At 41.4% G+C, this 22,361-nt stretch overlaps 1 protein-coding gene across 1 annotated transcript in view; it reads right to left on the minus strand.

Annotated features, from left to right (window-relative positions):
• Positions 1–22,361, minus strand: part of DIP2C (disco interacting protein 2 homolog C) — a 209,614-nt gene that overhangs the window by 109,555 nt on the left and 77,698 nt on the right. Inside the window, exons 10-14 of the mRNA XM_019530709.1 lie at positions 16,776–16,886; positions 4,465–4,588; positions 3,995–4,104; positions 1,822–1,924; positions 1,380–1,444 (exon numbers count right to left, since the gene is read on the minus strand). Coding sequence (XP_019386254.1) covers positions 1,380–1,444; positions 1,822–1,924; positions 3,995–4,104; positions 4,465–4,588; positions 16,776–16,886 — 513 coding nt within the window. The remainder of the gene's footprint in view (positions 1–1,379; positions 1,445–1,821; positions 1,925–3,994; positions 4,105–4,464; positions 4,589–16,775; positions 16,887–22,361) is intronic.

Here is a 22,361-nt window from a genome sequence, read left to right on the forward strand (position 1 = left end):
TTTCTTCTGTAGTGCTAACCAATGTAGCACTGCCGAGCCTAAAAGGGTGCTGCAGGTTTTTCCTCCCAATATCTTTTATTAGACCAACTAAATAGTTGAAAAAATTGTTCTTTACAAGCTTTCAGGTACAAACACTGTTCTTCAGGCACAGGGAGACCTTGTTGTTGCTTTGTGTGCTCTCCTGGGTGCGATAAGTACACCAACAGGAAATTCAAATAAGCCAGAGGCAGCAAATTGATCTCATGTTTCAAAGCACTCATCTTCCATAGTGATTTGTCAGACAATATCAATAAATAAAAGCATTAAAAATGGAAGTTTTGAACATCATTCATTATCACTGAAAGTAAATTTCTACAAGGCACGGAGATTTACTTATATCAGCACAGGATATATGTGGTATATGTTTCGGCAACCCAGCTTAGATATGCCTCCCAAATGGCACTGTGTGTGTGTTTGGGGGTTTAAGGCCATAGAAAATATTTCTCTTTTCAGTGTAGTGCAACTGAAGGTTTAAAAAAAACAGTATTCTTAAATCAGTCATTCAACTCATTAAGACCATGCCCAAAAAAAAGGTAAAGAAGGATTAAAAAACCCCACCCTGGTGGATATTTGCTTTCAGAGTAAATGATACATTTAGCTTTATTAAATGAATGCCTTCTGGGCAACACTAGTAACATGTTTTTGTCTCAAAAACTTCATCATCACTGTCTCTTTATGATGACAGCAGCAGAGCAGCAGCAGGGAAAGGTCTAATGGTTACCTTGAAATCCTAAAAAGTAAGCCCTTCCCAGCCTGAGATTCTTGTGTTTGCACTATTCATAAATAGACATTCTCACCACTGATTTAGGAGCAGGATAAGCAGCAACTTTAACTTGAACTGAATGCTTGAATGTCTTTAAAAACAGAGATGTGGGCCTCTACACCAATGACCTGCCATGCCTTTGCTTTGAAAGATATTCAAGAACTGAACAGACAGCTTGTCGAGTCCACTGCGGCAAAACAGTCTCCGGATTAGTAGCAGTAGTCCTGTCGGATGAGGGACTTATCAGCGGGAATATAGCCATTCCACTTGAAGGTCTTACTGAAATAACATAGAACTGATGCTCTTGATTTGGCACTACACAGAATTCAGGTCTTAGAAGGACACAGCAGCAATGGACTTTGTGCTTGGCAATAACAGTGCCAAACAAAGCACTGTACATGACACACTGAGGTGACTTAGCACGCCTGTGTTTGTGCTTACGGAGAAGTAGCAAAGCCGGCTCTAACTCTCTGCTTTCAATCCAGACAAACTTGTTAAAAGAAATCTGAGGACATCCTAGTTGTTCATGGCAACAAGCATAGTAGACAAGTTCACACAAAGGAAATAAATTACTTACAGTAAGAATTCCATGCCATAAGCCAACATCCTTCTTGAAATCTAATACATTCACAATTGTTTCAGCTGTCCAACAAAAACAAAATATGGTTTATTTTTGAGAGCATGGCACAGACTCGAGGGAAACCCACTTAGCAAACAGAAATAGAACAAGTTTCTGTGTGGCCCATATGACGACCTCAAAGCATAACTTTCAGAATAAGGTTCTGTCTTGGCTAGACCATTATTTGCCTTCTCTTTGATATATTTAATAAAAGATACCTAAAGCATGCTTTCTTTTTCTTAAATATGTTCTAAAACCATGTTGCATGCCTCAATTCTAACTTTTATTCTGAGAAATATTTACTATGGCCCTAACATAAAATATTAAAAAAGACCCCAGTTAGACAATATACAATTCGATTTCAGTTTTAGGGAGGAAGGTAAACGAGTGTGTTCTGTACCTTCTGTATATCCACATGCCTGTGTAAGAGCTTGACAGTGGGTCAGCAGTGCAATTCGTGTTACAGTCACACCAAGCACACTTCCATCTTTGCAGGTTTTGTACTGCAAGAGAGTTATTACTGAAGATTCAACATACTGTTGTATGAAACAGTTGCACTGCTGCTATTATTCAACAGTTGGATTCAAAGCATTTAAAGTGGAGAAATATAAGCCAACTGGTGGATTTCATGATTTACTTTAGCTTTCACAGCTGGAGAGAGCTACAGTGGAAGTTCTAAACCAGGTTTTATTAAAGCCCACTTTCTTTCCTCTCCAGAGAGGTTCTCTTTTTTTGGCTGAAACCTGCCACAATTAGTATCAGGAATGCTTCAGCTATTTGAGCTTGGGAAGGGTGGGAGAATTACATTTATATGAATTCTAGCTGTGCCTTTGAGTCACAGTGGCAAAGGCAGCAGCAGAAGTTTGAAACATGAGGAGTCATTAATGACTAATACGCTGGCTAGATTTGGCAGAAAATAACTTAAAAAAATAGAAAAAATACTTCTGAGCCTGTTCTGCAGCTGTCTGTTCTATTATTGAGGTAGCTTAATAAAGCTGAACTTTCACCTTCTGACATCAAGCAGAGCACGGGATAACTGCACACAGCTCTGCCCAGTGCGATTGCTGCGGAGCTGGCTGCTCCACGCATTGTGGGGTGGGGAGCTTACGCTCATCAAAACACATCAGAACTGCACTGACAACACGAGCAAGGAAAACAAAGGAGGGACTGAGAGAAGACACGCACACGGCGAGAATCCCGGATCTGTGCATGAAGCCTTCACCATGCTTACTATTTGCTGCAATAGTGGCAAGATTCAAAATAGTCATTACACAAAATAAATCTTTCATCTCTTTCCACAATGAAGGTTTTCATCAAGGTTGAATATCTACTGCTCCTTTCACCCCACTCTCCATTAGCAGCTGTGCAAAGATAGGAAATATACACTCCTGACTTTCTTTTAACAGAGTGGGGCATTAGCTTCACTTGGGATTACTGAAATGCTGAATCCAAAGCAAATCTCATTTCAAAAAAATGGGGAGGAGGTAGAAGGCAGAACATCACACATGGAAATTTCAAAGGCATAAAGATAAGCTGATTTCTTATCCAGAACTTAGTCTTTGGGGAGGGAATTTGAACTCCAGAATAGGAGGGAAAATGTTAATCAAAGATGCAAAACCAAGGGTGTACCGATAAAGATTTTTTTTTGGCCAATACCAATGGCTGATTATTAACCAGCCATATCAGCAGACATCAGTTTGATAGCTGATTTATTATTTGTTGGCTTTGCATTCTTGCCTTTTATTACCAACTCTTACACCCTTAACATCCCTGATGTGTAGCTTGTTGTGTTTGGGGCAAAACAGTGTTAAGAGGATAAAGGAAAGATAAGCCCAGAACACATCAATTTATATTTTATAGTTCTCACTCTTCCAAAGACAAAAAACCCCTTACTGTCAACAATTTTGTTTATATTTAATGAAAGCTGTAATGAAAAAAAAACACAGAGAAAAAAAGCATCTGGAAGTATAAAATTGTGGGTATCCATCCTGGTACCTCTTATTTGTTTGTAAAGTACCTGTCACTAAAATTTAAGGTTGCTATTCCATAAAACATTTAAAATAAGTGCGTGTTTTAAGTCTGTACTTTAAAGCATTATTGAACCAGAATCCCAAATGCTGTAGAACAAGGGTTTTCAACCAGGGGTACGCGTACCCCTGGGGTACTTGGAATGGCCTCAGAGGATACACTGCAGCAAGTGCTGCTGCTGCCACTTCGGGCTCCGGCAGCCACCAATCGACTACGGGGGACCCCCCCCAGTTGCCCGCTTGTCTGGCTGCCGGGGGACTCCTGCCATCTTGACTGGCTTCTGAGGGAGGGTACACTGACCCAAAAAGGTTGAAAACCCCTGCTGTAGAAGTTCAGAGAGAAAGAAAGTTAACTATGCAGATTTAACATTGCATTAACCTTTTTGCGTTCGGTATATACTTCTATTTATGAGATTACTTATCAGCAGGCTAAACAGGATGCTCTTTGTTTCTAGAAACAGCCAAAGGATAATTATGCTTATCTTATGGTATCCAACAGTGCCATATACACTGGGTCAAAAGGAAAACGAATCTTCATTAACTCACCTCAATGTACGCAGTGTCATTGTTTGCATCCTTGATATGTGGGAACCAGTCACGAGGTGGTTTAGAAAGATGTTTAGATTCTGTTACAAACCAAAGCAGCTTTGGCCAGCCTGAAAAACAATGACATAAAGACAGAGAAAAACTTTTCCTGAGTTAATGCTGGAAAAATAGCACCAATGAACATAATTCTTTTGTACGTAAGTTTATTTCAAATGTTTTCTATGCCTGTGTATTATAATTGACTCAGTATTACTCATTTTATTCACAGAAACAATCCTACTGGGAAAGGCTAGGAGGATTTTACATGATAATATTACTGTATATACATTTGAGTGCTTAGTTTAGTACATCCTATATTGAGACTGATTTCTATCTTTGGCCATTAAAAGTAAATGTGACATGTTCTATAAATTTGCTGTATACAGGTGGATTTTCTGTACAGGATGCAGTTTAAGTGAAAATTATTTTACCTTTAAACTGTGGTATCTCCCCTGTAGGGCTTTTAGGCAGTCCTTTATGGCATGCATCACTAGTCAAGGCCACAGTAACGCCACAGCTTCCAAGCAAGAAACCTATTTGTTGACTACCTGCATCCTAATGGATCACAAAACAGGAGGAAAAAAAATTAATCAGAAATGACTGCATGTAGTTTTCACACAGTATCTTGGAGGGAAACAAAAAACATCTTTCCTTCCCTTAGTCAAGTTGCCCGATGACCTGCCTTTAGCCAAATTCCCCGACACGGGAATTCCATAATTTAGACATGCTCTCCTCCACCACCCTATCATGTTTATCCATTATGAGATATACTGGCTTTATTTGTCTCATTCCTATTGAAAACAGCTCCAGTAGGAAATAATTCAGGTTACAGAGGTTTCTATGTGGGAAAGCCTGAGCTGCTGTCTCAGCGTAGAAAATGGGCTCCTTTGCCTCATAACCGATGCACACTGATGACAGTGCCACTGCTTGTGCCCAATTTGTTCTGTCAATTTTGTCAATAAAAAGTCATTTCTTATTTCAGGACACTGCATTTCTTCACAGTTCCATTAGGGAAAGCATGCTCCTTTATTTCATAGGGGATCTATGCCAGGAGGTTAAAATGCAATGTAATGATTTTAAAGTCTAGGGATGCTGTTTAAATGGCCTTTACTAGCAGGAACACTTGCTCCCCAAGAGATGCTCTCTCTCCACAGCACTATGTTTGCTTTATATATATCTTCTTGTCATGATTTTTTCATGAGCATGCCATCTATACTGTTAGAATTCTTGGAAGTATTAAGCCATCAATGTCAATTCTTTTCAACTGCTAATCTTCTCCTAAAAGAGAGATCCCAGGAAAATAGTCTGGAGAAGCTTGCAGTTACAGTCCAAAAAGTACACTTGAAACTGCAGCAACCAGTGGCTACTACTATAGTAATTCAAAGCAAAAGCTGAAAACAGAAGGAAAACACAGAGCAGAATTTTTCAGCTCAGGTCCCAACCTAATTTTCCATATAATTTTATTAAGCCAAATGAATTTAGGCAGAGTGGTCCAGAGAGTAGGACGGGGAAAATGCCCTTTAAAAAACAGAGAACAAAACAAGAGGATCCAATAATAACATTTTTGAGGAAATGTTCGACTTGGGGGGTGCATCTACTCGTGTGCTTTAATGTGTATTAGTCTATTTTAATGCAAATTAAAGCATCACAAAAAACCATGCTCTTTTGCTAATGCACATTAAAATAGGCTAATGAGCATCTTTCTAATACCTCACAATGGAGGTATTAGATTTGATGCACATTAGCTAAAGTGCATTAATGAACGTGTAGACATGTCTAGGTAATCTTTGGACTTTCAGCATAGATGGCCATAAGTAAAGCTAACAGTTACTTCACTGTCCTCGCTGAATCCAGGGTAAGTCTGAGATCTGTCTTAGAACATGTGGAGTTACCACCACATTGAATACAACAGAGAGACCTGCCAGTTCTTTCTTGCTGTATATCTAGACGAGTATGAATGGATAGGGTTGTACAACTGAAAGGATGCCAGCAGGAATCCAAGACAGCCAGGAGTAGAGATATGCAGGGGCAGGAGAAAGAAACCATGACTCAGTGAGACGGCTGCTGGGCTCTAGTTTTGACCCTTTCTCCCAAATGGGGCATTAACTTCCTCACTGCTCTTTATCCAGTCTTACCAAGGAATACTAAATGAAAGATGCAGTGGTTTAGCTACAAGAGAAGGGTCTGTGTCTCTTGCTGCCTGGACAAGTGCCCTCAATACTGGGCTAAAACATAGAGAACCATTTCTGTCCTCATCCTTGTTTCTGGGGGGGGTTTTGTTTCTTTTTATCAACCACAATTCCACGTGCACCCCCTGACAGGCTGTGCTCCTCGCTTAGGTGATGGGCAGGGGGGCAGGCAGGAACGCCGGATGTAGCGCTGCGGCTGCTTCCCAGTCAGTGTGATTGGGGGGGGGGGGGGGGATTTCTCCCCTCAGATGGCAAGATTGGCTGCAGGAGTATCCCTCCCCCTGGTCGGTGGGGGAACACATGCCTCCCCTAAGGTGGCAACAGTCACCCATGTACTGCACACACTCAGAAGCCACATGGAGCTAGGAACAAGGAACACCTTGCAATTACCTAGGCTTTCTTGCATCTTCTACCCTTTCCAGCAACCTACCAGGCATTTGCTAATTGAACTTAAGCTACACTTGCTGCTAATAATGACACATGCACATACACACTTATAATTATTTGCAAGTAACCACTGTGGTTTTAAGTAGCCTAGATGATGGTGATAAAACCCAAGTGAACTGCAGGAAAATATAGTTTTAGTTATTGTTTTTAAAGTCTGTTTACATCTAGAAGTGTGCACAAAAAAGAGTGCTATTAAAGTATGTCAGTCAGAACTAACAGGAAGAATGTTCCATTTGACTCAACTCTTTCCAAAATCTCGAGCCAATAGACAGAGATTGCAGCATTACCCAAGAGCCAGAAAACAGGCTTTGGTGGACTAGAAAAGGGAGTACAGTGAGTCCTGTTGTTATAATGCACGTGTTTGGGTAGCCTCCTGCTTACTGTCATTCTTGGTGAGCAGGCTGCTAGAGTCTGTGTTCCCCAAGTGCCTGTGGCTTTTAAGCAGCTTCCTGGAGCCCAGGTCTGACACAAAGAAAAACTCACATTTGCAATCAGCAGAGAAAGCTCAGAGAAGTTTACTGTCGCATGGATCATGCGCTAGCTGAAGGAGCTGAACTAAGTCAAACTGCCCGAGCCCATGGTAGCTATTTGTGCATTAATTGCACTCCTCTAGGTTGCAACAAAGAAACAAGCCCTACAGCACCTATATTTATACCCCAAATACTAAAGTTTGTGTCATCATTTATCTGTCCTTTTGCCAAAGCACCTATTTTTACTTGTCTCTGCCAAATTCATACCTGATCCTTTTGGTCTCATCTCAACACCTGTCCTCATTAATTTGGCTTTGCTCCTACGATTTCCTTCTTGTACCAGCTCATTTTTCTACATCTCTCATCAAGTCATTCAAAGCTCACTAAAGCCTGCTCTTCCTGAGCTCCCTTTTGAAGCCCTAGCTTAACCATAGCTTAGCATATCTGGAAGTCCCACAAGTTCCAGACTAGGATGCCCATCAAGGAAAGGAAGAATCTTTGCCTGATTCAGAAAAGCACACGCTTCAGGGCCTTACTCATTAAGAATTGTTGGCAAACAGGGCCTAAAGCAAGGAGATGTCAGCTGAAATGATCTCAGCTGTTGCAGCAGAGCTCTAGGAAAGAGACAGATTCTCCAAGCCAAGTTTCACCTCATTTAGGGCTTTATAGGCAGAAACGAATACAGAGTTTCACTCAGAGACCAAGTGGAAGTCAATCCAGATGGAGTACAGCTCACAGAAAGCTAACATGTTGTGATCCCTTCTAGACATGAAATCTATGAAATCTGTCAAGTTCAGCTCTTAAAACAAAAATATAATGCTGTAGAACAGGGGTGGACAAAATGTGGCTTGAGGGCTGGATGTGGCCCACCAGGCTGTTCTATCCGGCCCAGGGGCCCCGAAAAAATTTAGAAAATTAATATTAATCTGCCCTGGGCTGCCTGTCACGCAGCCCTTGATGGCTTGCCAAAACTCAGTAAGTGGCCCTCCGCCCAAAATAATTGCCCACCCCTGCTGTAGAAGTTTACAGGAAAAGGAAATGCATATTAATCATTCTGGGCTTTCAAACACCATGAGGCAGGATGATAACTGTTCCCACTTAATAGATCAACTGTTTTCTAGCATTTCCTCTTCACAGTCATGCATTAATTTATAAAATTTCACATGCAAGCAGAGAGAGTCATGTATATTTTATTTGGTAACATCTATCTACATGTTAGATAGTCTAGTAACAGACTGCATTTTACATCATAGCAAGTCTAGCTGATAAACAAGTAGCATTATGCATTTTTGCCCACTCTTTTCGGTAGGGTTTTTTCAAATTTTAATTGATAACAGTGTATTTGAAGTCATATAATACAAGAGTACGTGGGAGATCTGGCCTGTATTCACCAATCCTAGATAGTCCTTGGTTTGCTTCATTACCTTTTAGCTTTTAGTTTTAGGCATTATACTTTTTTCCAAGCCAAAAGCCTCTTAAATTGGCTAAACACAAACATCTCTGGCACATACCACATTCTCCCACACAAAAGACCTTAAGTTAACTCTGCAAAGAAACAAGGGAAGATGTGGCAGTAGGAGTTCAGAAGTAAAGAGCTCAAAACTCACAGGTTTTTTTAACAGTAAGGGACGTTTCTCAGCTGAAGCTCTCTCAACACATGCAAACAAAATGTACATGCTACATTGCTGCAATATTCTACCAAATCTGGAGTGTGGTTGCTAACGCAAGGGGAAAAGAAATGAAGGTCTAGGTGTTATTGACAGCACTGAGGAAATTTAGGTCATGTGCATACAGCTTCAAGAGGGCCTGCACTCCAATGCACTGAGACAGGGAGCCTGGAAGCAGCACTAAGGTATCCTAGAGAAAAAGTTTTGTCTGATTCTCCAAAACACTGCTGAATGCTTGCGTTGACAGCTGGGATATGGGAGGATGTGACATGGCAGACAACCATACGCATATTAAACCTGGTCACCCAACATGGTGCAGTCTTGCATGCAGCACAAAGGTATGTAAATGTATGGTGGCTTTTTGCTACACTTCACATGTAAGTACTTAGTGCCTTAAATCAGAAGTGTTAAACTTGTCCAGGCCCAGGGGCCAGATGATGGACTGCGGCCAGTCCACAGGCTGGATTGGGCTCACAGACTAGCCCCATGTGCCAGATCCAGCGAACATGGCCAGCCCAGCAAAGTTTGTTGCAGTATGCACCCTGAACTGCCCCATGTTCTGCTTGCAGCGTGTGCACCAGCTCCAGCTTTGTGTACCATATGCAACATGCGTAATGCAGGTCTGCATGATGGATGTGGTGCCTGGGCTGGACTGGCCCTGCACACTGGATCCAGCATGTAGGATTTGTCTATGAGCCCAATCTAGACGAGACCTGGATCCAGTATGGAAGGCTGGTCCAGCACAGGTGCCACATGTAATGCATGCTCCAGACTGACCCCATGTGCTGCATGCAGCACACGCACTGGCTCCAGCCTCCATGTTGTGTGCATCTGGTGCCAGATGGACTCTGCGCACTACATGCAGGCCAGTCCAAGACCCACAAACAGCACTACATGCTGGATGACAGGGCTCTATCGGCTACATCTTTAACCCCCTGTGCTTAGATGAAAGCTGGCAAACGTTAAAATATCTCTCTGGTTTGAGTTGACAGATTAATGCAAGAATGTCAAATATATAACCTATGGACTAGAAAAAGTCCAAGGAACCAAGCCATACAGCCTGCAGGGCTCCTAAAGGGTCCAAGAATTTGAGGGTGGGGAGAACAGGGATGGGGCCTGCTGCAAAAATTTAGGATACTAAGCCCCACTGGGGACATGTTTTAGCAGTGGAGAAAGGGGGTGGGGTGGGGAAGAGATGGAAGGAAGGGAGAGACAACATGTTAATTCCTGTAGCTCCTTGAGTCATTGAGTCGACACAGTGCTGCTCACCCCAACACTGGAGGTGGGTCCAGATCCAGCCTGCAAGGAACTCCTCAGACTGGATCTGGCTCAGGCAACCGAGTAAGTTTGACACTCATGGCTTAATTTACACGCAACAAGAAAAACCTCCAGGTCCTACAACACTGATCCTCCTGGATTCAGGCACCTAGTAGTTAACATTCCTTGTGGGCAAAAGAGAATGTAGCATGTAGCACATGCAATCTGGAAAACCAAACAGGTCTTTAAGGCAGAGAAACCACTTCTGCATGAAGATGTCCTGTCTCACCAGGAACTTGAAACATCCTAAATAAGAACACTCTACCGCACTGCAAAGAAATGCAGAACCAAACACTGTTTTTAAGACTTGTTTGTAGCTCTTTTATTTAGTTATGTTCACGAGCTTCTCCAACATAAGAGTTAACACCATCATTGGCAGCCATCAGTCTCAGGAGACTGTGGGGATTGTGCCTTTGGTAGGTTACCAGGTATCACCACAGCTTTTGAGTGGTTGAGGAGTCCAATGCATGACAGATGGACCCTCCAGCAAGTTGCACATACAAACTCAGTTGAGCTGGCACTGGTATGCTGAATACTGTTCTGTCTTGCCTGCCTCTGATGCCTCTTCTCTAGCTCATCATTGACCCTCTCCATCTCAAAGCGACACAGGCCCTGCTTCACAACGCATTTCCACTTGCAGCAGTCCAAAGCAACTGATTCCTAGCACTGGCTCTTGACGCATAGCTCACAAAGGTTTTTCTTGAGCTGTGCATCAATGGCCAATGCTGGGAATCATTGCTTCAGACCGCTGTAAGCGGAAGTCACTGTGAATTATGGCCTATGTTGCTTTGAGATGGAGAGGGTCAACGATGAGCTAAAGAAGAGGCATCAGAGACAATCAAGACATGACAGTACTCAGCATGCCAAAATCTAGTATACCGAGCATGACTGGGGACACATTTTGGCCGGGGGGTGGGATGATAGGGAGGGAAGGGTGAGAAAACATGTTAATCCCTGCAGAGACAATGTATTAATCCCCACAGACCTTTTATGAGGCTGAATCTGGTGGGAAGGATGAAACCTTTAGGTTCCAATCTCCAATTTCAACAAATGAATTGATCCAGTCCAGACTGCGTAGGTAGAGAGGGCTTGTTAAAGATGCTAAGAGACAGAAATGGCCACCAGCTACAGTTTAAAATAAAATTAAAGCCTTCATGCCACCACTATAAATTACTTAGGGGCTCAGCTCAGTATTTTATTCTGAGGTACATAATATGTGGTGTCTGTAGACAGTGGCCAAGCATGTATGCACACATCCAAAAAGAACCTTTCAAATCAAACACACCAGAAGTCCTGTCTGCTCTAGGCAGTCATTAAGAGTTCCCTAAAGACTTTTGGAGCAAGGCTTTCATCAGTGCCTGTAAGCAACCTGTCTTCTTCCTGTTGCATAATGTGACAATTTGATGTATGGATGAAAGACCCACAGGTGGCTGCATTTCAGTACTGTGTGAACATGGCTTACAAAGTGCTCTGGGAGGAATACTTCTTTGTGACAGTGAACTCTTATGGTTTACTCTCCTTGTAACAATGCAATTTCCTATCTAACAAATGAAGAGCATCATGTCTAAAATGAAATGTTGCGCTTTCCTGAACTTCTGGCATAAGGAAAACCCATCAACAAGCAAAAGCAAGATAGATGTAAGACAAGTCAATAATCTGAAAGTACAAGGTATTAGCATTCTTCAATGAGAACACCGCAAACTAACCAAATCCTGGCTTGGAGCACGCTGCCTGCTCCTCCTGCAAGTTCTCACCCTAATGAAAACCTGCAGATAGAGAACAAGCAGTCCAGAGGGCAGATTAAGAGTTCATTCCTTTTTGAACACAACCAGAAGTGAAGGAGAATCAAGGGAAAACCCTTGACTTTTTGAACAAAATCTCAAAGAGTTACAGGGAAAAAAATAGAAGTAGCCTTCACAACCAGTTCTAAGAGCAGTTAATAACCTGCCCCATCAGAAATGAATGGCTCAAGTATCTAACCATATGGGCAAGACATCAAATTCTGACATCTTAATCAGCTATAAACAACTTGCTGAAAATAGGGCAATAATGATTTGTGGCAGTCTTCTTTTTTTAGAAATAATGGGAAGAAGTGGGATATCTCTGCTGGAAAGGGGAGAAAGGTAGGCATGTCATTTCTTGTGGTTATTTCAACCATGAATTCTGCTCAGTGGGCAGCTGACAAAGAGCACAGGCAACCTAGAAACAGGAGCACGATATTTTGGGCTTGGAGTAGTGAAGGAGGCAGTAAAATTAATCAGCATGGGCTATGGACATAGACTTAATTACCATTTGTGTTTCTTCGAATGGATTGTGTCACCAGTCATAACTTAATGCAAATGTATAGCATTTTATGCCAGTTTTAACTACACTAGTTTTTTTTGTTATAATATGTACACAAGCATGTCAACTTAGACTCCTTAAAGGCGTATCTGGTACCAGCACATTTATCAATGTAACTAACAAGAGATGAGATGAACCAATTCCTTTGAGCTGAAAAACAGTTACTGAAAAGGTCCATATACTACAAAAACACTGGGGCTGGGCTTGCTAGGGACATTAAGCTCCATCTCCAAACTGAAGGGAGAATTGAGATAATTTCATTGCTTCAAGAAAGGAATTCATCTCCCTCCTGGGCTGCTATCTTTGGTAGCCCTGTCTTCCTTGGTACTTGTAAAAAAGAGCTTCTGAAGAACAGCTTTTTGCCTTAGGAATGCATGCATCAGATGTGTCCTAAAGCAGATCCAGCCCCCTAAATACAGTCCATCCTCTTTCACATACCGATGCTCACTTCTAGTTGTATTACTTCAGAAGCAAAATAGTCTGCAAGAAAGGGTGGTCTAGCAAATGCCCTTCATATTAGATTTTCCCCCGTTATGATGATAAGAAAGTGATTTTTTAATTCAGAAAACAGGCTCTCCTATGCCTCAGTGTCATGTATTCTGGTATATGAGCTTTATCACTCAAAAACAAGAAGGGCAAGAAATATTTATGCAGTGACCCTTTTCATCAAAGCCTGTCACAGAGTCCAAACATGTGTAACAAAGACAATATAGATGATGCAACATTAAAACAGCTTTTCTCCTTATTACAAATAGGCATCAGAGAGTTGAGAGATGTTCCCTGTAGGGTGGGTAACAAGCCTATTAACCAGCAGAATCCAGGGAGGGTGGAAAAAGGCAGACTACACAAAGAATGCAGTACTGTACATGGCTTTCAAGAGGCAAGGCATGGGGTAAATCAATATTTTAAAAGCCAAAATCCTGAATCATATAAATGGCAATTTTCTAGCTCCTAGATGTATTTTTATATAGAGAGAAAAGGAAAAATACGTATAGAGAAAAGGAGACACTTTCCAGTTCTCCACAGACATACATGTTGACCAGCACCCAACTAGCTCAGCTGCAGAAAGACGCATACTGCAGAATACCTATACCCAAATTTACTAGTGCTTGAAAAACATAAATAAGAGCATTTGGAGATAATGAAAGTATTTTAAAAGACGAGAACAGATAAAAACAATGAATAATGTGTACAAAAAAGGTGTGCTTAGCTCTCCTAAACGGGGACAATTTTTATCTATGACACTGCAGAATGTTAGAAGAAAGGAAAATTAATGGAAACCTCCCCATCTAAAAACCTCTCTGTTGATGCTATTGTCCCATGAAGTCCCATAGACTGTTGCTGCTGGTGTGTTTCAAGGGAACCTGCATTTCCAGTTTTTCAATCATTAATTCTCCTACCACACCCCAATTTAAAGATCTATACCCAATTTATCCAAATGTATATAAGACTTATATGAAAATAAATTCCCAGGTCCCTGCTAACAATTAAGGGATGTGACAGAGTAGACTAAACCGTAGGCAATCAGTGTCTCTTGGGAATTTCAGTCCTGTCCATGCTAGACCGACTGCTTGCCAGACAGCTGTCCTGAGCCACAGAGGAACACTGTTCCAACACACCGTAATTACAGCGCATAGGAGCAGACTTGATTCAGAGAGTCTGCTGAAGTGTGCTAACGAGCATACTAATGATTCAGCATCGCATTTTGTGTATTTTGTATCCCCATACTTCAAAATGGCAGTGAGGGTGCTTTAACTGAAGCTCACCAAACGAGCTTTAGTTAAAGTTCCCCCGCCTCCATTTTGAAGAACACAATGCTGAATACACAAGACACGGTGGGCACTTCATTTAGAGCAGCTCTCGGAGCCATTCTAATTAAAGCCCTGCCTCCCAGAGCACGTGTAAAGATGCCCCAAGAGAGTTTACATCCGACTCTGGGTATCTTGGAAATGCAAGGCAGGATAAGTTATAGCTGGAAAGGGGCAGATATGGATGGGCATTTGCCTAACATTGAAACAGAGAAGAATTCTGCTAATGTCTAAAAAGCTATAATCATGCATTAGAGCAAAGCAAATCTGTAGGTGAGTAAAACCATAAACATTAATCTATACTCAGCACATGCTATTGGGTATAAATTACCATGTCTACCACACCCATCATGCTGGCCTATTGTTTACCTCTTGTGTAACCAACCTACTTGGTTCACATCTCTTTCATCCAACAAACAGGCTACAAAATGCACACAGCCAGCGTTAACTGAAGCATGCAGTGAAGAAATCAAATAATAGGGAGGAGTATAAAAGAACAAGCTAAGCCATTGTGTGATGACACATATGACACATCTTCCAACTGAAGCCAGAAGCAAATGCCCAAGTAAAGGTATTACTTCTGGGACTGCTCATGAAGTATGATTTTTATCTCATTTCTTCCACTCTAATTCCTGCTATATATAAGCAAATGCAGAAATATCTGCAGTTAGACATGCTCTGTGAATGTGAAGTTTCATTTATAAAAGATCATCCAGTCCCTTTTTTTAAATGATGGCAGTACCTCTTCAGTTCTTGTGCTGACTTCATATTTTATTTATTATAGAATGGTTTTGGTGAGATTTAAACAGCCCAAACCTTCAACTGTTCATGAAAAAATAATCAAGAGATTCAGTCAAACAAAGGGAAAGAATTATTTTGACAAAGGATATTTACTTGGACAGCTGGATTTTATAGTTTAGAGAGCCCTGTGTGGTAGCAGGCATTCTAAAATAAACCCAACCAGTAGCAGTTCATTTTATTATTAATACTTATCCCATAGGCTTTGAATCCGTGTATCATGGCAGGTAAAATACAGAGAACAGCACAAGAGATTGGAACTCCCAGTCTATTCCTTTCCCTCTTTTTAGTGTGCCCTGTGCCCCCATGTGCATTCAGTTCAGATGGATTCTTTCCCCACCTTGCTTTGGTGTCAGGACAATGGTCACTGAACACCCAAAAGAGATAGGTTCCCTACACTCAGTCCTGGATGACTGTCCTCTGCCCGGCTCAGAGTGGCTGGGAGCAGCTATTCCAGTGAAAGCCTATTTGGAACACCGTAACTGCCAGCTGAAGCATGCTGGTTTGCACCATGGTGTACAGTTCGGCCAGCTTTAGGTGCTGATAAAAGTTGATTCCAGTTGTTAACATAGCAAGGCTCTGAGCCTGTGCAAACTCATTTCTCTAAGGCTTAAGTTACTTGGCCAAATTTCAGACAGATTTTCATGAGGATGGCAAGGTTCCCTGACACAAACATTACTTCTCTGCCAGAGTTCAAGCAGCAGCTCCAAAGCTTGGAGGTACTACAGCATTTCAAAGGAAATGTCCAAAGATTATTTATTTTTTAATGTGGCCAAAAATATGACGGCTTCCCTAGCCTTGTTCTCAGACATGTCTGAACACTTGGGCTGAATTTTTTTTTCAAAAGTACTATTTGAAGCAGACACATTGCATGATTAAAGAGTTTGGCTAAAGTTATCAGCGACTCTTGTAATGGGAAGTTTTTGACAACTCCAGGAGACCTGGCTGCCAGCTCCAGCTCCAGCTCTAGCTCCAGCTCCAGCTCCAGCTCCAAGGTACAGGACAAAATGGAACTTGAAGGGATTAATAACCCTTTAGTATTGACAGCCTTCGAAATTCAAGCCTTTAGAAAAAATAGAGCATGCATTGTCCCAGTATAAGTGACCCACCCTCACAATTCAGAGCTGAAGTTAAAACCACCAGACTTGTTATACTGGCAACTTGATAGTCAATTAGGCTGCATGACTGAATCAACATCAGATATGAAATACTTCCAGTTAGCAGCAAGGAGGTCTGATTAAGGGCAATTTGACACACTCCAGGGACTCTTTTACATCAGGGAAATTTAGCATAACTGCTGTAATTGTTTCAGCTGCAAATGAACAGGATAGGCAAAATACTACTTTAAAATCACTGTGTAGACATGCACTAAAGCCGGGTTATACAACACAGAACTTACAGCAATCCTGGCAGAAGGCTGCACACCCTAACATTGGAGGAATTGATATTTTGCTATATTTTCCTAGTGTAGACAAGGCTTATATTGTCTGCAATTAAAAATAAGCAAATGAAAAACAGTGAAATGCTCCCTTACTAAAATGGAAAAGTTATATATATAACAATTTATAGCACAGTACTATTTTTTTGGTCATCAAATACAGAACCACTTACAACAAGGCATTTACTTGATAGCTATGTTCAGTAGTGATTCACTCTAACATAAATGTTATGATGAAGTACAGAGAAGAGATTTAGTTTCCTACCTTTCTAGTAAGTGGCACTTCAATAGGGACAGGGACAACCTCCGCCAACAGGCAGCCATAAAATGCTACCATGAAAGCAGCAGGATCATTGTTAGGAAATACGAGTGCTACCTGAAACAAAGAGAGAGCCATTAAACATTTTCTACAATGTAAATGTTATTACATATTTCAGGAACAATAAAAGCAGAGCTTCCCTTTTGCAGAGGTATATTAATATTCAGAGAAGTGTTGTGAACTAGACAACTTTGTTGCATAAGGTTTCTTTATTAGCAGAGGACCATCTGCATATTTGAGGGAAAGGAATAAGGATTCAGAGGAGTTTGTTCTCATAGATGCTTCTTTTTTGGGCTTTTCCCCTTGGGAAGTGTGTTTATGTAACTTTAAGACATTGTTGCTTTTCAAAATGATGGTGGATTTCTTCTCTCCTTTGGTTTATTGATGGCTTGACTGATGTTTAATTTTGAAGTCAATGTGATTAATGAAATTGTAGACAGAAACGTTGGCAACCTAATTGTATCAATTTTTAAAGTTACTAAAAATAAAATGGGTTTATGACCATTTGGATTAACCTGACATACTGCACCATTATGCATTATGTCAAGCACTCTGCAGTGTGCTTTGCCTGCCTGTCAGATTCCATAAATTCAACTGCTTGTAGGCTCATTCAGCCTGTAACAATGAGTGGCTCCTGCATAACTGTTGAAGTACAACAGGAACATCTTCATCAGTTCTCTTCAGAAACAGTCCTGCCGCTCAAGGCGAGAAGCTTCCTATCCTTCTTCCAGATTCTGTGAACCAAGCAGATTTAGATCCTGACTTAGCTGGGCAAAACTCCGAGGCAGGCTCAATTGCTTTAGAGAACCATTTGTGTGCTTCCTAGGTAGCCCTCTTTCTTCTGAGATCTACTGAAGAGCTGTCCAGCATATCACTATGTCCATCTGCAGGCAACGGCATTTCATCCATTGGTGGGGGGGGGGAAAAGGTGAGAATGAGCTATCTAATAGACAATCCAATGTATTATTACTAGGGACCTACAGAAATTGCAACTGTGTGACTTTTGCAGAAACTGTAATTTTGGGTGGGTACTGCAAAAAAAGTAGGCTCCACATTTTTGGCAGGTTTGCTGCCAAAAAACAAAAACAAAAACAAAAAAACCCAAAACACCTTTCCAGGAAGCAGAGAAAAGACTGGAAAGCCCTGCAGTCTTGCAGCACAGGGGAAGGAGGAGTGGGGAGGACAGGTGGGAGGGTAGAGGGGGAAAGAGGGAGCAGCAGGAAGCATAGAACCTGCCTCCACACCTCCTGTTGTCAACAGCCCTGTCGTGCCCCTCTCCCTCCTCTACCTTCCCCTAAGACTGCATGGCTTTCTGGCCTGTTCTCTGCTTGCCATTACGGTTTTTTTCCCTTTTGTTTGCAGCAAGCCCTCCAAAAACACGGAGCCTGCTGCTTGTGGATGGTCCGAAACTGTAGCTTAATTACCCCGATTAAACTGAGGTTCTGAGCCATGTGGCAATCTGTGGGAAAGAGTGGGACTGCCAGGGCACCTCACCCACAAGCATGGCAGGGCCCCATTGTGCTTAGTCTGTGAAAATGGTGACCAGCCCTGGATATGCCCATGAAATTGGCAGCTGCGTCTCAAGTTCGGTAGAATTATTATGGATCTCACAGTTCTTTTTGCAAGAGTAAGGACACTGATGTAGCCTCCATGTTAACTTCTAACTAAGTAATTAAGGTCTACCTACATGTCTGTTTCAGTTTACTCGGAGGTGTTTTTCATTACTTTCATGACCTGAACAATTGAGAAATACTGCTGGTAACTTAGTTACAGGGCTAAGTAAGATGCTACAAATGCACATACATATTAGTGAAGACTCAGTGGGTTAGAGCATATTAAAATTCACTGAATTCTTTACTGAGTTTAATTTGTGATATTCTGATACCTACCAGAGCCACACATCTCAGCCATTGTAATGATGACTACTATTTCAACCTCCCTTAGGTTCAAAGGCTCTGCTAACTTTACATTTCAAGTGTTTTCAGGATTTCTATGACCTCAGTGAGATGGACTTTTCAGAATTTCAAGCTGTTGAGCATCTTCAGACAAAGAAGCAGGGAAGCAACCAAGGATGTCCAACCAGGACCAAAAGGTCTCTGCTATTAAACTGCTCTGCTTTGTGTAACTTCACATGTTTCTTGTTTATTTTTATGCCAAAGTAAGAGACAGCTTTTAAAAGGTATGTAATACCTAAACCAAATGTAGCACAACTGAAATGATTAAAACTGATTTGTAGCTAAACTGAGAAATAATGAGTTATTAAATTCACATACCTAGAAAGTCTCTAAGAAAAGCTACTGTTTAATTTGAGACTACTTTAGAGAGTAGCTAAGGACAGGTTAAGGAAATGTGTAATCTTACCATTTCTTAAGTGATTTTTCCTATTGATTGGCTGCACTACTTTTCTTTCCTTCCTAACCCTACCTTTTTTGTGTTTCCCAGCTTGAACTACTAAAACAGACTAACTAATTTCACTTGGAAATTCTTGTGCACTGCCAGCTGAGGATTGTAGCAATAACTTCAGTGAAAAATAAAGAGGACCTTTAGGACTTTGGATGAAAGTTACTGGATCAGTTTCCATTGGTCTTATTTCATAAGCCATCTAGCACAACGCTTTAATTTTAGAGAAATTGGAGTGCTTTTATAAAAGTCTTTTTACAGCTTCTAAAATGAGTCTCCGTCCTGAAGAAGTTACAATCTAGAGAGACAACATGATGACAAAGGGGTGGAAGGGAGGATGCTACTTTAGTCCCTTAAATGGTTTAATGAAGTCACTGAAGATGTTGATTTATTCAGGTGAAGTTGGGTACAAACCCTGGGAGTACATCAGCGCCCAGGAAGCTAATAATGAAGGCAGAGTAGATTCTGGCTGTAAATTTTGTCAAAGAGCTTAAGGGAGTTTGGTGTGTAACTCACACTAAGATCCAATGGGAAGTGAGGCCTCTCTAAGGCCTCTCTACACTAAAGGAACTGTACCAAAAATAAAGAATAAGGCAGGAGAAAAACAAAATATATGTGTATTATGTGTAATAACAAACCAAACATTTGGATAAGTAGTAGGTATCTGACAGATCTCTGTTTAATTTCCACTGAACACAAACAGCGGGTAAGTGTGATGGAGGGTCAACTCTGTAATGAGTATTTCAGGCAAACGTTGCTTCACTGTAACTAACCTAGAAATACACATGTATGTGCAAGCGCACACACACGCTCGGCAGTTATCTGTGGGCTCAAACAAAAGAAACTGAGAAGCGAGGTAGCAGAACTTTGTTAATAAGGAAGACAAGAGACTATAGTTAAAAGAGTCATCTAAAGGAGACAAGGCCTTTCCAAGTTTTCTATATAATTACCATATGGAAATACTTCACTTTCATTTAGAAAAGATTACAAGTATCCACCTGTATTTAATTTAGTGCTATAAACACACTCTCATCTGTTGTTGTATGATTTGTATTATTTGGAAAAGAGCTTTTTTTCAAAGAGGTCAGAAGGCTTTTATGTCATTGCAAAGGGAAAAGTAAACACAACAAATGCTCAAACATCAGGAGTATAATAGTACCTCATCTTCAACATGGAGTGGCTTTAAATTATCATGTTTCTGATACACAAAGATGCAAAGCAAGGTATTTATACAATGCAAAGCATATGCTTTCACTATTTAGCTATAAACATCTTACTTCACTGTAATCTAGACAGACTTATTTTAGAACTGCAATTTGTTCAAATGATGGGAAGTCTGTACTTGTCTCACTCTTGCTAAACATTCAGTTCTCAGTCTGAATCACCCACAAATTCTTCTGTAGTGTTAGGAAATGTCAAGGGTCACTGTGCAGTAAACTGATACAAAGATGGTCGGTCAACATATGATATATAGATGCAGCCTTTTATTCGCAGGTTTCTTTGTAGGTTTATACATGAGTGCACAGTGTCCCTCCTGCTGTTCCTTAAGCATATAGTTGTAAATCAAGTAACAGAGATTTTTCAGAATTCTCTTGGCTAAATGCCACCGTGGGAAGTGATTTAAATTAAACATCAAGAGACTTCTTAGTTTAATTTTTTATGATTTATTTCTGAAAGAAGCATAGGAAACATGGTGCTTCTAGTCTTTTTTTTTGTTTAAATCCTTTTTCTTTTGGGAAGCATATATTTAAATCCCCACCCTGCAGAAAATACCATGTACATATATGCATACATTTTTTGCTTATGGTTCAACAGCAATAAATTTGAGATCAGCGACTAAGTTTTGCAAAGGTCAGTTATGGGAGGCTTTATGGACAGTGGATGCACTTTTCTTGTTTGAGGATACACTTGAATGAGTAAAGTTACAGGAATGCAGAGCTTCCAGTTCCAACTTCTGTATCTTCCTATAGCTACAAAGCAGTTGTCTGTCAAAACCCAAAGGGGCAGTAGGGCTTGTATTAACACACTCACATTACACAGGGCAGACACTCAGTTATCTGCATTAGGAGAACAGCCATGTTTAAAAGTCTACCCTGATCTCTTCTCAACCTGTCCATGCCAGCTTAGATCAACAGCCATTTTAGCCATTAAATATGCTTCTCTGCAACTGTCATTCTCTCATCCAGACTAGGAAATGTCTGACAGTTGGGAACAGAGGAGATGGGGATGTTTACTATGGCTGTGCAAAACTTTGGTCCCTGATTCAATTTGGTGGAGATTAGGCCCAATTTGGTGGCCAAATCTCTGAATCTGAATCAAATCAGAGTACCCTTTAATCGCTCCGTATCAAATCGGAACCCTCCAAATTGATTTGGAGACATTCAGAAAGATTTGGAGATTCAGACATAGACACAGCTTTAAATGTTTTTTCTACGTACCTCTAGGTACCAAGTGGCTCGTGAATGCTGAGATGCTGAGGTGCATGGATCATCCCACAGGAGTGTGGGGGGCTCCCCAGCGTGCTTGGCAGCAGACCTGGAACCGGACCACAAGCACTTTTGGGTCTCCTGGGTCTGGGGGGGCACCCGGGTTCCCCCCCCCGTGGCCAATCACCAAGCCGGGGAGGGGAGGGAGGTGGCACAGGAGGAAGGGCCCCTTTGCATGCCCCACTGTTGAACTGGACTGGAAGTACTTCCAGTTCCCTTCAAGGTTCACCGTTGAGCATGTGGAGGGCCCCTCCGTACTCCTGTGGGTCGCTCCATCTGTCCTTCCAGGTCAGCGTTCACAAGCCACGCCTGCTACCTTAAGACATGTAGAAAAAACATTTACAGCGGTGTCTATGGCCAAATCGCTGATTCTCTGAATCAGCATTGAATCTTCGGATTTGGCTGAATCTCCTGAGGAACAGTGATCCAAATCAACGAATAGGGCCCGCTTCGCATACCCCTAATGTTTACTAGGGATGGTTGCTTCTCAGTGGGCTAAAGTGATTAAGTGAATGGTAGCACCAGACCCTGGACACGGCGATCTAAGTCCCCAAACAAAACTCCGAATGCTATTGCAAGAAACTAGCTTGTATTTATCCGTCTGATCAGGAATTACAAGGATGTCTAATGTGGCCTTTGGAAGCTT

The sequence above is a fragment of the Crocodylus porosus genome, unplaced genomic scaffold, assembly GCF_001723895.1.
Source record: "Crocodylus porosus isolate Cpor-Errol unplaced genomic scaffold, CroPor_comp1, whole genome shotgun sequence".
In the NCBI taxonomy this organism is placed as follows: Eukaryota; Metazoa; Chordata; order Crocodylia; family Crocodylidae; genus Crocodylus; species Crocodylus porosus.